Source organism: Macadamia integrifolia, unplaced genomic scaffold (assembly GCF_013358625.1).
Source record: "Macadamia integrifolia cultivar HAES 741 unplaced genomic scaffold, SCU_Mint_v3 scaffold1506, whole genome shotgun sequence".
Classification (NCBI taxonomy): Eukaryota; Viridiplantae; Streptophyta; class Magnoliopsida; order Proteales; family Proteaceae; genus Macadamia; species Macadamia integrifolia.
Window position 1 is genome coordinate 46,273 of NW_024868236.1, and position 13,610 is coordinate 59,882.

The 13,610-nt window shown below is 43.0% G+C and overlaps 1 protein-coding gene across 1 annotated transcript; it reads right to left on the minus strand.

Moving 5' to 3' along the window:
- Positions 1–799: 799 nt before the first annotated feature.
- Positions 800–3,682, minus strand: LOC122063975. The gene is made up of 7 exons (XM_042627671.1): positions 3,563–3,682; positions 2,997–3,416; positions 2,254–2,751; positions 1,577–1,872; positions 1,329–1,468; positions 1,001–1,175; positions 800–842 (listed from the first exon to the last, which is right to left on the minus strand). The coding sequence occupies exons 1-7, from the start codon at positions 3,680–3,682 to the stop codon at positions 800–802; spliced, it is 1,692 nt and encodes a 563-aa protein (XP_042483605.1).
- Positions 3,683–13,610: the final 9,928 nt, after the last annotated feature.

The following is a 13,610-nucleotide window of genomic DNA, read 5'->3' on the forward strand; positions in this document are numbered from 1 at the left end:
CGAACGGACCTGACAGAAGGTCCCCCTCTCGGTTGGGAGTTCGGCCAAAGCCGAACGGACCTGACCGAGGGTCCCCCTCTCGGTTGGGAGTCCGGCCAAAGCCGAACGAACCTGACCAAGGGTCCCCCTCTCGGTTGGGAGTCCGGCCAAAGCCGAACGGACCTGACCGAAGGTTCCCCACTCGGTTGGGAGTGCGGCCAAAGCCGAACGGACCTGACCGAAGGTCCCCCTCTCGGTTGGGAGTTCGGCCAAAGCCGAACGAACCTAACCTAGGGTCCTCACCTCGGCAGGGGGCTCGGTGTAAGGCCGAGCCGAGTCGATCGAAGGCCTTTCCCTCGGTGATTGCGAAAAAGTTGGTTACTCCCACAGGAAGAAACTCCTAGTGGGAGTATGGGGGCTCCTGATATAGCCAAATTGATCTCTCGGTGGGAAAATGACATGTGTCGCTCCTGAGACACGTGTCCTCCACCAGATAAGTCTTCCAAGGACTCAATCATGCTCGATCACGTCATTTGTATGAGGGGAATATTCCCTACAAGAAGGACGGTCGTATGGGAGAAGGACAGAGGAAAAGACAAGCAAAAACCCTAGCCCCGAAGAAGCATATAAGGAGGCCGAGACGAAGGAAGAAGGTAAGCATTCAGGCCCTCACCATTACTCCCTTACTTAAAACTGTGCGGCCGACCCTAACTTGAGCGTCAGAGGACTAACCCCGGACAAAGCTCCGAGCCTCCGCCGTCTGTGCTTGTGCAGGACCAACTCGCGGGGTTTTTTGGTAGCAACACTAATAAACATAATTCTATTCAATAAAATGATCAAAGTTCTTAATAGACACAGCCTTCCTACAACAAATTAAAAAAATTACAATCTAAAAAATAAAAAAATATCCTCAATAATCCATCTTTCCTTGTCGTCCACAAAACTCCACATTTTTTTTATTCCTGAGGCAATAGAGGAGGGGCGACAGTCTTTAAGAGTTCTTCCATCTTTCTTGACAAACCTAGCTCTGAGAAAAGCAGCAGCAGTAGATTTCTCCTTTCTCATTCTCCAAACAAGTTTGCAGAGCATGGCCTTGTTAGAATCTCTAAGCCTCCTTATTCCCAGACCCCCTTCCTCCTTTGGCTTGCACAAGGTGTCCCACTTGACAGTGATCGACCTCACCATGTCAATCTCCCCTGTCCAAATAAAATTCCTCATCCATCTCTCCATCAAAGAGATGAGGGATGTAGGCCACCAGTAAACTGAAAAACTATGGGTAGGCATTCCAGAGATAACAGTTTTTACCAATTCCACCCTCCCCGCCATTGACAAGAGCTTGCCTTTCCAACCTGCCAGTCTACTCTTAATCTTGTCCATGATCGGAAACAAGGTGTCCTTCTTTATTCTTCCCTTGAAAATTTCTACTCCCAGATATTTGGTAGGGAAATTACACACCAGGATGCCCAGAATGTCAGAGATGCACTGCTTCCTGGCAAGAGGGATTTTCACCAGGAAGAGTTTGCTTTTTTCTAAACTCAAACATTGGCCTGAAAATTCCTGATATTTAAGCAAAAAATCCTTTAAATTTCTGACATACCTCATAGTGGCATTGGAGAAGATAAAAATATCATCTGCAAAGAGGATATGACTACGGGTAGGGACGCCTCTTGGACCCTGAAGCGGCTTCAATTTATTCATGTGAATCAATGACTTAATCCCTCTGGACAAAACCTCTTCCGCAATAATAAAGAGTAAAGGAGAAATAGGGTCCCCTTGTCTTAAGCCTCTCTCAACATCAAAGTACCCCTGCGGGCCTCCATTGACCATAATTGATATCTTAGTCGATATCAACATCTGATGCAGCCATGTAACCCATTTCTCAGAGAATCCAAACTTACGAAGAACCAGAAACAGGAAATGCCACGAAATAGTGTCATAAGCTTTTTTAATATCAATTTTAAGGCCAAGACCACCCCCTCTTATAGAAGCAACCATCATATTAGCAAGCTCTGATGCGAGACTAATGTTCAAATGAATTAATTTCCCTTTTTGAAAAGCCCCTTGTTCTTCTGAAATCAGACGAGGAAGGAACTTTTCAAGTCTCAAAGCCATCACTTTTGATATGATCTTGCAAAAAAAATTCCCCATGCATAAGGGGCGGAATTTGTCCAAAGAGGAAGCACCTTCCACTTTAGGTATCAGCACCAAGAAATTGTTGTTTATCCCTCTAGGCATATGACTAGAGCTAAAGAAATGGCGAGTTGCAGAACATACCTCCCTTTCAACAATATTCCAGCATCTCCTAAAAAAAGCTCCTGTAAATCCATCTGGACCTGGAGAGCTGTCCGGGTCGAGCTCCCATATTGCCTTCTTTATCTCTTCATCACTCGGGATAGAATCCAAGAAAAAAATATCGTTTTGTTGAAGAACCATGGGAATGGAGTCAAGAAGGTCCACATGATCTATAGTAGGGGTGGCTTTGTGGAAATCCTCATAAAATTGCACAATGTAGTCTCCCAACTGTTCGCGACCTTCCACAATGGTCCCATCTTGTTTCTTGAGGCATCTAATGGTATTTCTAATTCTTCTCATTTTTGCAGAAAAATGGAAGAATTTAGAATTCCTGTCCCCCTGCTTCATCCATCTGATCTTAGCCTTTTCCACCCAAAGCTTTTCATGCAAATCCAAGGCTTTAATCAAAGAAGTTTTTGCATCTGCTTCCCCAGCAAAAGAGTGGTCATCTAACCCATTGGCTTCAATGTCTAATTGCACCTGCTTTAAGTTTTTTTTTTTGCATCTTCAAGAGCTCTATCAATGTTTGGAAAGGAGGTCTTAGCCCAGATTTTCAAAACTTCTTTTAATTTTTTCAGCTTGAGCATAAGGACGAAAATAGGGTTCCCTGAAATCCACTCACTCCAAGATGAGTTAACCACAGTTTCAAAATCTGTATGGTATATCCAAAATTTGTGAAATCAAAAAGGGGCATTAGGCGGTCTCTGAGACAGAGCTGAAGTGACCATAATAGGGGCGTGATCAAAGGCAATTCGATCAAGGACTGTTTGGGCACAGTCCTGAAATTGAGATATCCATTCGTCATTACAGAAGCTTCTATCCAACACTGCGTGAACATTACCTCTGCGGCGGTTGTTAGACCAAGTAAACTTCAGTCCAAAAGAAGGCACTTGAGCCATAACACAAGCATCAACCATGGCTCCAAATTCAGCTGCCGATCCCATACTGAAGTTGCCCGGCCCTCTCTTCTCATGAGATTGCAAGGTTGCATTAAAATCACCCATAATTACCCATGGAGTAGGGGACTGAGGAGAATCAGCCATCAACTTCATCCACAAAGATCTTCTTTCAGCTCTAAAGCTACTCGCATGAACGAAAGAGATTTGAGCAGTAATTGAGTCCCATGTAATAGAAACCGAAATATGCTGCTCTGACTCAGCAATAATTGTAGGAATATTTAAATTCTCTTCCAAACTATCCATAAATTTGGGGCCTTTCCGACCCGAGAATTATGTATAAAATTGCAACAGAATCCCAATCTATTAAAGAATAAATTAGGGAAATTAGTTACCTCGATCATTGGCTCCGCAATGCAAAGAATATCAGGATCCTTTTCTTTCACAAGAACACGTAAGGCGTTCTTACCAGAGGCCTTCTTCATACCCCTGATATTCCAGAAGAGCAGCTTCATTATGTCACTTTTTGGTATAGGTCTGATGAGCCGACTTGGATGTCTGCTCCTTTTCCATAACTTTGCCTTTCCTTGCTACCACCTCCTCTGCGCGTAAAGCATTATCAATAGCAGCAACCTCTGGATGGTGAACAATAGCACGACCTCCCACTAGCTGGGTGGGAGGAAGGCCCTTTACAATATCCTCGGACACCACCCCTTCCTCACCTCTACCGCCTCTGCCACCTCTAGTTGATCCTCGACCAGCATGACCTCCATGGTAATTAATATTACGTCGAGGCCTTAAGTTCCAAGCTACAAAAGATTCCTCCAAATTGTTTCCAGTCCTTGGATTAGCATCATCCTCTCCCTGCTCGCTTCCTTCCACAGAGTCAGATTCCCCGTCGAATACCGTATTGATGTGGCCCGACCCATATTCACCCTCACCCAATAGATTATCCACCATAATTGGCTCCAAATCCTCCCTGCACTGATTATTGTTAGAATTCGGTCCTCCCAAATTCTGTGAAAGGATATTTCCATTATTAGAAATATTATCTTTGTCTAAGTCAACCACCAAATTTCCCTCCACAAGGCAATTAATCTCCCCATTCACTGTTCCCATAACCGTAGGAGGGAAATATTCTCCTACCAATCTGGGACTCCTCACACGGTTGGGGCTGGCCGCTGTTGCAGTCGACCCTTCTCTCCCAACTCCGGTGAGGTTACCTTGGACATGAGCATCTGCAAGAAAACTACCATTATTCTGGTCAATAGGTTTTCTTTCGTCCTACTTATCACGACATTTGTTGGCCATATGGCTCAGTTTTTTGCATAAGGTGCATCTTGAGAGATCGTCCTCATACATCACCCGGTGTTTGAACTAGAAAATGATGTATGTACCAGGTTTCTTTTGTTCCACTTGGATCTCCTCCACCCTGGCTCCGACCAACTCGACCTCAACGAGGACTCTGGCGTAGTTGCCCATGGTGCCATTCAATGTTTTGCGATCCAAAGCGACAGGCCTCCCTGCTGCTTTGGCCATTGTCAGAAGGATTTTTTCATGCCAATACTCCATTAGGAGTTCAGGGAAACGAACCCAAACTAGTTTAGTTTGGGTGTGATTATCATGGATGCTAAATTCTGGCCTCCACCTCTGAAATCTAATCACCTGAGTCCCAACTTTTATGGGTCCTCGTCTCCATACCGATGACATATCCCCCTCCCTCTCAAAGCGGAAGAGGATGAAACCCTTCCCTAGAGGAGCAAGATTAACCTTCCCCTTCAAGTTCCATAACTTTGCCGAATCACGACGGATATCATCCATGGAGATGAACTTGAAATTTCCCTTCCGATCAGGGAAAAAGAGAACGTTTGAAGTTTCTCTTCATAGGCCTCTTGTGGTACCACCACCTTAGTCAGAGGCCCAGCGCGGATAGGCTCTGGAAGATCATCCACATCTGGCAACCCCTTCTTTGACACAATAACATAGGATCGACGACCTTCAGCATCTCCTCCAGGTCGTTGGCCCCCCATTGCTGCACCCTCCTTCGGCCTGATCTCCTCAGGCACTATTTCTCTAGGATCCTCTACTGAAGCAGAGCCATGGTTGGGAGCAAGGCTCCAGAAATCAGTGATTAACCGTTGTTTACTTCTATCCGGTGGCTGGCCTCCGGCAGGGGCAAAAAATTCCGGCCCAGTTTCCAATCTCTCCTCTTCCTCTCTCATCGCTCCGAACCGAGCAACTCATATTTTAATCTATTGGTTTAGCTTCTGAGCTAGCTAACCTCATGAGTAATTCTGCTAGAGGAGGGGGCCTTGGTTTAAAGGTTGATATTTCAAAGGCCTTTGATACTCTATCCTGGGATTTTTTATTTCAAGTTTTACAGAAGTTTGGATTCTCTGACACTATGATTGGCTGGATCCACACCCTGTTAGAATCTGCTCGTATTTTAGTGCTTCTAAATGGGGGGCCTGCTGGTTTCTTTCTAGTTAGTAGAGGCTACGGCATGGAGATCCTATCTTCATCATTCTCTTTATTATCATTGAAGAGGTATTGTGTCGTGGTCTTAAGGAGTTAGCAGCCAAAGGCTTTATTAAGCCCATTGCTGGTCCTTGGGGTGTAGACATTCTGACTCATCTTTTATTTGCAGACGATGTATTCATTTTCTCGAATGCATCCAAGAAATACATTAGAGGCAGAAACTGGCCCAGTGAACAGGCAAAGTGATTGGTGGTATGATTTCTTTTGGAGCGCTATTAAAATTTTAAACTAATGTATTTTTCACCCATATGTTTTTAATTATAATCTCATGTATGCTTTACTTTCAAATATGTCAAATGTTTGAGTATGAATTGTGGATGTAATGTGATTATGAATGTGTGGGATCAGGTGTGGCTAAGGATAAAACTGCTACCGTAATCGCCATGCAGTTTTATAATGCATTTTGTGTGTATTAGAGCTAAGATTGGGCATGGGTTGTGGTGTGTCTATTGGTAATTCCAGTGCAATAATGCCATACTAACTGTATGTATGCTAGACTTAGGCTTGGGCATGGGATGCGGTGTTGACGATGGTGATTCTGGCACAATAATTTCCACACTAACTGTATCATTACTAAAGTCATGTATATTATTGTGGTTAACAATATATATCCTACGCTATGACCCTTCGTCAATAGGGTGCAATGTTAGATAAACTAATATGGTAGGTTCAATGAGACTTTTAAGGATGCCCCTTTCGAGGTACGATGTGATTGTTGCTAGAGGCAGAAACAAGCTCAGTGTTGTCGCTATTACACCTTGCTGTTGTTAGGATATCTCCATTTAAGGTTCAAGGTATTGGGTTTTGACCTTTGGGGAGACCAAAATTTTGGGTCGGAACCTGGAAATTTCAAGGAAACTCGAGAATTTTTCTTGGTTTGGTGGAAACATAGGTTTCGACCCCCAAACAATGTTTTTTTTTTCTTGATTTTTTGTGTACATCATATTTTAGATGTTTCTAACAAGTTCACATCATTAGATTTATACAAAAAACACATAAAGTCATACTTGTGTGGTGAACCAATGGTTCGGTAATCATTACGCTAATTTGTTGACCGAAATATATTGTAGGTAAATGCATTTTCAAAAACAGAAAAAAAAAATTCAGCTACCATGAATGCATAGATCGGGTCCTCCCAAGTTTTTCTCTAGAAGGTCAGATTTTATTAAAAAATAGAAGAGGATTCAGTGTCATGAGTGTCATGACATGCTGAAATTACAGAAGTCTTGAGTTTCTCGAATTTGCTGATGGATGATCAGCCTCCTGACCAGGGAAAACAACCTCTGATTATGGAGTTCCTCCGCCCTCGCCCCCTTCCTGCTTCGCTTGTGCAGGAGGAACTACTGGTGGATCAAAGGAGAGGAGTAATGCTGCTACAACAACCCAAAGACCGACTGAGCAGAGGACTTATTCCACAGTAGTTGGGAAGGCGATCCCTGATGTGGGACTTCTTGCTGAGACGATTCATGCAGGGTCTTTCACAAAAATCATCATCCCGCAAGATGCGTATGAAGAGAGACTTATCAGATTCAAATTTGCTTTGGTATGAAGGGTTAACTTCCGATTCATATCACTTGATGCTATTAGGAAAGAGGCGGCACAATCATGGAATCTCAAAGGTAATGTAAGGCTAGCGCCGATGGGGAAGGGGTACATCCTATTTCAATTTGATACCGAGGGGGATATGGCGGCAATGTGGAGACGGAGTTTGACGAAAGTTGGAGGGCAGATCATCCGATTCCAACCATGGAGGCCTGATTTCGATGTTCATGCCAAAAATCCTATTACAAAGCTTGTGTGGATCAGATTTTCGGACCTTCCTCTTGAGTATTGGCATGAAAAGATCCTTGTAACTATGGTAAAGGTGGCAGGCAGGCCGGTCGCTTTGGACAAGCGAACTCGCTCAGCTGCGATGGGAAGCTATGCGTGTGTTCAAATTGAGGTGGATATTGGTGCAAAACACCTTGAAAATTTTCAGGTTGAGAGAATGCAGCTGGGCACTGGCGAGGTTTTTCTGGTTCATACAAAAACTTATCTATGAGGACGACATCAAAAGATGTGGTTTTTGTAGGAAATCTGGGCACAATGTCCATGAGTGCAGAGCTAAAAAGGCTTGAGGATGAGAGAGACGCTTTGCAGCAGCAGCGTTCCATACCTGGTGTGATCTATACTGAGGACGCCGGCGGTGACGGTGGTGGTAGATCAGGCGGTGGAGAGAGAGATCCTATCGTGATTCCTCCCAATCACAATTAAAGAAATCTTCCTTATCAAGAGACTGAATAGAGGAGGAGATTGAGCATAATGGGGATTCTCCTCAAGGTAACGGTCAAATCCACATAGAGTTACCTATTTTGAAGGATTCCCAATTGACTAGGACTCTCCCAATTATGCAAAGTGGAAATATTGTGAGTGCTGAGCACTATATGAGTGAATTGATCCATGGGTCTGATGGATCTGGAAACGGATTGCTGGACTATGGATCAGAAGTACAAAGTCTAGGGGCGCTTCATGAAAGAATCGACCATCACCCAATGGAGGGCAACAGGCAACGCCTGGAATGTGGGAGCGCCTCAAACCATTTTGAAGGACCGATTGCTCATGACAGTGGCACTGGTTTGGTGCAAATTGGAAGGAGTGATCATGAGGTCTTCTCTATCATGGATGGACGAAGCGCGGATCGTGAACTCGCGAGGAATGCAATTTTTGCTTCTTTGCTGAACCATGATAAAGTAATCATAAGTGTTAGTCCCATACACATGCATTGTGGGACGGTGGTTTTGACCCATTCTGATGTTGTTCGGGTGGATGATGCTCTATGTGAAAGGGAAGAGGCTGCGCGGGTGGTGACCAAACAGAAGAAGGGGAAACACATGGCCAATACGGAGCAGACTTTGCGCAAGTCTGATCGTATTGCTATTTATAAAATATAATTATGTTTGTCCTCTACTGGAATATCAGAGGGATGAGAAAGGCAGCGGCAAAGCTGGCCTTGAGCAACATTCTAAGAGAAAAAAAATTAGATTTCCTGTGCATAGATGAGCCCATGGTTCAGGCGATGCATTTTCCAAATCTTTTCTTCAGTAAGAAAGGATTTGATTCGGACTTTATCTATAATGATAGAGATGACAGACCTGCAAATCTATGGTTACTATGGAGGAGGGGTGTGTGTAAGCCAGTTGTTGTGGCATCATCTGACTAGCAGATTACAATGAAGGTTCAATGGAAGCAGGAAAATTTTCTTTTCACAGTTGTGCATGCTAAATGTGTGCAAGCTGCTAGAAGAGAATTGTGGAACGACCTAGTGGCCGCTAACCCTGGTGGTTATGTGCCCTGGATGGTGGTTGGGGATTTTAACGCTACCATGTTCTCTCATGAAAAGAGGGGTCCTGGTACCTTTAATTTGGGATCGGCGGCAGATTTTGGTGCTATGGTGGATGCCTGCCTGCTTATGTAAATTCCAACTCAGGGTAAAAATTTCACTTGGTCTAATAATAGAAGAAGGGGACACATTGCAGCTGTTCTGGATCAGAGTTTCTGTAATGATGCTTGGATATCTATGTTCTAGGTTGTCCATCAGATTGTTCTACAAAGGGTGGCATCTGACCATTCTCCTATCCTGGTGGAGTCAGTGGCAACAAAAAGGCCAAGAAACTGTCCATTTAGATTCCAATGGTTTTGGGTAGAGCATGAGTCCTTCCTACACACTGTGAAGAATTCATGGAATGAGGATATTAGGGGCTCTCCCATGGCTGTGGTCAAGAAAAAATTAAAAAGACTAAAAGGGGTTTTTAGGGCATGGGGGAAGAATAGTTTTCCAAACTTTAATATCGAAATGGAGGATGCTAAGAAAGGTTTGGAGGAAGTGAGACGAGAGATTGAGATGTATGGGATGACTGATGCCCTCTTTGCTTGGGAAGCAGATGCAAAAACTCGCCAGCTAAAGGCATTGGCTACAGAGCAATTGTGCTCTAAATTCTTTCATATTTCTACAAAAATGCGAAGAATTAGAAACACTATCCAGATAATTAAAACAGAGAATGGTTTGGTTCTTTTTGATAAAGACAAAGTTGAGGATTTCGTGATTAGGTTCTATTAAAATTTCCTTAAAGATGCCCTTACTCATGAGCACTTGGACCTCCTGGAGTGCATTCCTAACTCTCTGGAGGAGAATGACAAGGCTGGGCTGGATAGGATGCCATCTGATGATGAAATTAAGGCGGCAATCTGGGACCTTGACTCTGAGAGCGCCTTAGGTTCGGATGGATTTCCTGGTACATTCTATAGGGTATGGTAGGATATAATTGCTCTGGATATTTGCAATGCTATTAAATTCTTTTTCAGAACAGACCACATGCCTTTGGAGATCAATAACAATTTCTTGGTATTGATTCCAAAAGTGGAGGGTGCAGTTTCTTTGGATAAGTTTTGGCCATTATGCATGGGAAATTTTTTATGTAAAATTATCTCAAAAATCATGGCTATGAGATTATCTAATGTGCTGCCTAGAATTATCTGAGGAGCAGGGGGCTTTCCAGAAAGGAAAAATAATCCAATCAAATATCAGTTTGGCTTCGGAGTTAGCAAATTTGATGTTTTCTACCACTCGTGGGGGAGCTCTAAGGCTGAAGATTGATATCCAGAAGGCCTATGACACCATTTCTTGGAAGTACATTTTGCACGTCATGCGGAAGTTTGGGTTTTCAGATACTTGGATTACCAGAATAAATCAACTCCTTCACTCTGCCAAAATCTCGGTTTTATTGAATGGAGGATCGGTTGGGTACTTTGGTGTGGAGAGGGGCCTAAGACAAGGAGATCCAATCTCCCCTTTACTATTTATAATAGCTGAAGAAGTCTTGTGCAGAGGTTTGTCTGATTTGGTAAGCAAAAAGAGGTTAAAAGCTCTAAATGGGCCACGCGATGTTGTTACTCTTGTGCATAGCTTGTTTGCGGATGACATCTTTATCTTTTCCAATGCATCCTCTAGGTATGTGAAAAATCTACAATCCTTCCTGTCTAGATATGAGGATTTGTCGGGTCAAAAAATAAATATTGATAAGAGTAAGCTATTCCTTGGTCCTCACCCAGAGAAAACAGTCTATTATTGATATCCTTAAAATCCCTGTTTGCAATTTTCCAACACGATACCTGGGTGTGGAGATTTTCAAAGGGAGGGTAAAGAAGGAGGTGCTGACCCCTATTCTTGATAAGGTTAAAAGCCGATTGGCAGGGTGGAACCGGAATCTTCTTTCAATGGCAGGAAGAGTGGAGTTAGTTCGATCTGTCATCTCGGGAATTTCTAACCATTCCTTTGTTGTTTATTGGTGGTCCTCAACGTTGATTACCATAATGGAGAGGTGGATGTGGAATTTTATTTGGACAGGTGATATTAATACAGAGAAAAAAATTACAGTCAAATGGGACATGTGTTGTAGGCCAAAAGAGGAAGGTGTTTTGGGTCTGAAGAGATTGAGGGATATGAGTAAAGCTTCTTTGTGCAGTCTGGCATGGAGAATAAAGCATGAGGAATCAACTACTAACAAATTTCTTTGGGCTAGCTTTCTGAAAGGTAATGGTGCTTTTAGACCTAGATACAGAGTGTCATCTATTTGGCCTGGAATAAGGAAGGTGTGGAGCATCCTCATGGATAATGAGAGATGGATGGTTGGAAATGGCAAGAAAATTGACTTTTGGAAGGACAAGTGGGTCAATGGAGCCTCTGTTCAGGATTTGGAGAATGTGGAACACAATGACGACCAAGTTTCCTTGAAGGTTGACCGATTTATTAATAGCCTCCAGTGGTGTTTGCCACAGGTTCGGTCATCTACCCTGAATGATATTTCTATTTGATTAAAAATATCAGGATCCCTTTGTATGATTATGAAGATAGATGTTTTTGGAAGGGGTCAATGGATGGTGCCTTTTCCATTAAATCGGCATGGGATGAGATAAGATCTCAAAATCCTAAAGTTCCATGGTTCTCCATGGTGTGGGCTAAAAGCCTCCAGCCTATAATGTCTATTTTTGGATGGAGATTGGTTCATAGAAAATTTCCTCTTGCTGATGTGATAAGGAAAAAAGGAATTGCTCTCGTCTCAAAGTGTGCTCTGTGCAGTGAGGAGGAAGAATCCCTGGAGCATGTATTTATTCATTGCTCTTTTTCAACTGAAATCTGGAATTTTTTCTGCAGGATTTTCAATATCAAATGGCCAAACCCAAGGTCAATGAACCAGCTCCTTCAATGGTGGAAGCGGCGTATCTTGCAGACTCGATGTAAGGATATATGGGAGATAGGGCTAGTCATGGTGGCTGATAGCATTTGGAGATAGAGAAATAGAAGGCGGCATGATGAAAGGGGGAGCCCAAGTTTATCTGTAACTCTATTTTGGATGAAATTAAAAATTGCAGACATTGCATTAAAGGGACGGTGAAATCAATGGATGATCTGATTTGTTATAGGAAGTTGGGTCTCTCTGCTTAGGGTAAACCTCCAAATAAAATTCTTGAAGTTTTTTGGTGTAAGCCTCAGAAGCATTGGATCAAGTTAAATTTTGACGGTGGCTCTATGGGGAATCCTAGGCATGCTAGGTGCTAGAGGAATTTTTAGATATCCATCGGGAAGAGTTTTGGGGACCTATAAAGTCTTTATGTGTGTGACTGGAGTTTTTAAGGAAAAGATGGAGGGTCTCATGGTGGGTCTTCTGCATGCAATGGATATGGGTATTGATAGACTCTGGGTGGAGTCCGATTCCACTACTGAGGTAACACTGATTCTAAATAAAAGAGTGCCCTAGTTTGCTGCTCAACGATGGGCTTTCATAAAGCCGTACCTAGATGGGATTAACTAGAAGATATCTCATAATTTCAGAGAGGCTAATTCTATTCTGGACTCTTTATCTTGGGATGCGGCAAAAACAGGTGTCTCAGTGTCCCATGCTGCTCTCCCTGATCATATTGTAGCGTGCCTCAGCAATGATGCTAATGGAAGACCAAATTATAGATTCAGTTAGTGTTTCCTCTCTATTCCCTACTGATGGCAATGCCGAAGGTGGGGATTTGGAGAGAGAAAATTCTTGTATTTCTTTAGTTTAGTTACAGCCTATATAGGCCGATTCTTGTAATTGATGTTTTGATTTCTATCTTAAATAAATTCTCCATTTAGCAAAAAAAAAAAATTAAAAAATAGAAGAAAAGAGAAAAGAATATATTACAAGAGCCTGAAGCGAGCCTCCACCTTCTGCAATGCCATCAGCAGAGGCTCACAACCGCTATCTCAGAAGTCTAAAGCGAGTACAACCAGCTTCATCAATAGCCAATTCATCCTTGATACAGGGAGGCAGTAGGACATCATCATATGATGATCCTGATTTTGCCACTTCCTTCACCAAAAAATCAGCCACTAGATTGGCTTCTCTGTAGCAGTGAGTAATCTTCCACTCAATAGAATTTAAGTAACTGAGAGAATGGTTCTATTCTTCAAGAGCAAACCATGGAATAAATCTGTGGTGAAAAAGGGAGACAGCCACAGAACAATCCGATTCGATCCACAACTGCTGGATGCCTTTATCTTTAGCCAGATTAATTCCTTTCAAAATACTCCAAATCTCTGCAGCAAAGCTGTTGGAAATTTTAAAGAGAATCTGATAGTTGATCAACACTTTTCCTTCATGTTCTCTAAGGACTCCTCCAGCTCCCGTGCGTCCCGGATTCCTGAGTGCATATCCATCAGAGTTAAGCTTTATCCAAGAGTGACTAGGCTTGCACCAGTGTATTTCCATAATAGAGGAAGGGTTCTGGTTAGCCATTTCAAGGTGAAGCCTCCGACATATAATGAGATCATCAACTCTCTTTGGCAAAAATTTCAACCTGTTGCACAAAAAACCTATCTCCCTTTTAATGCCAATG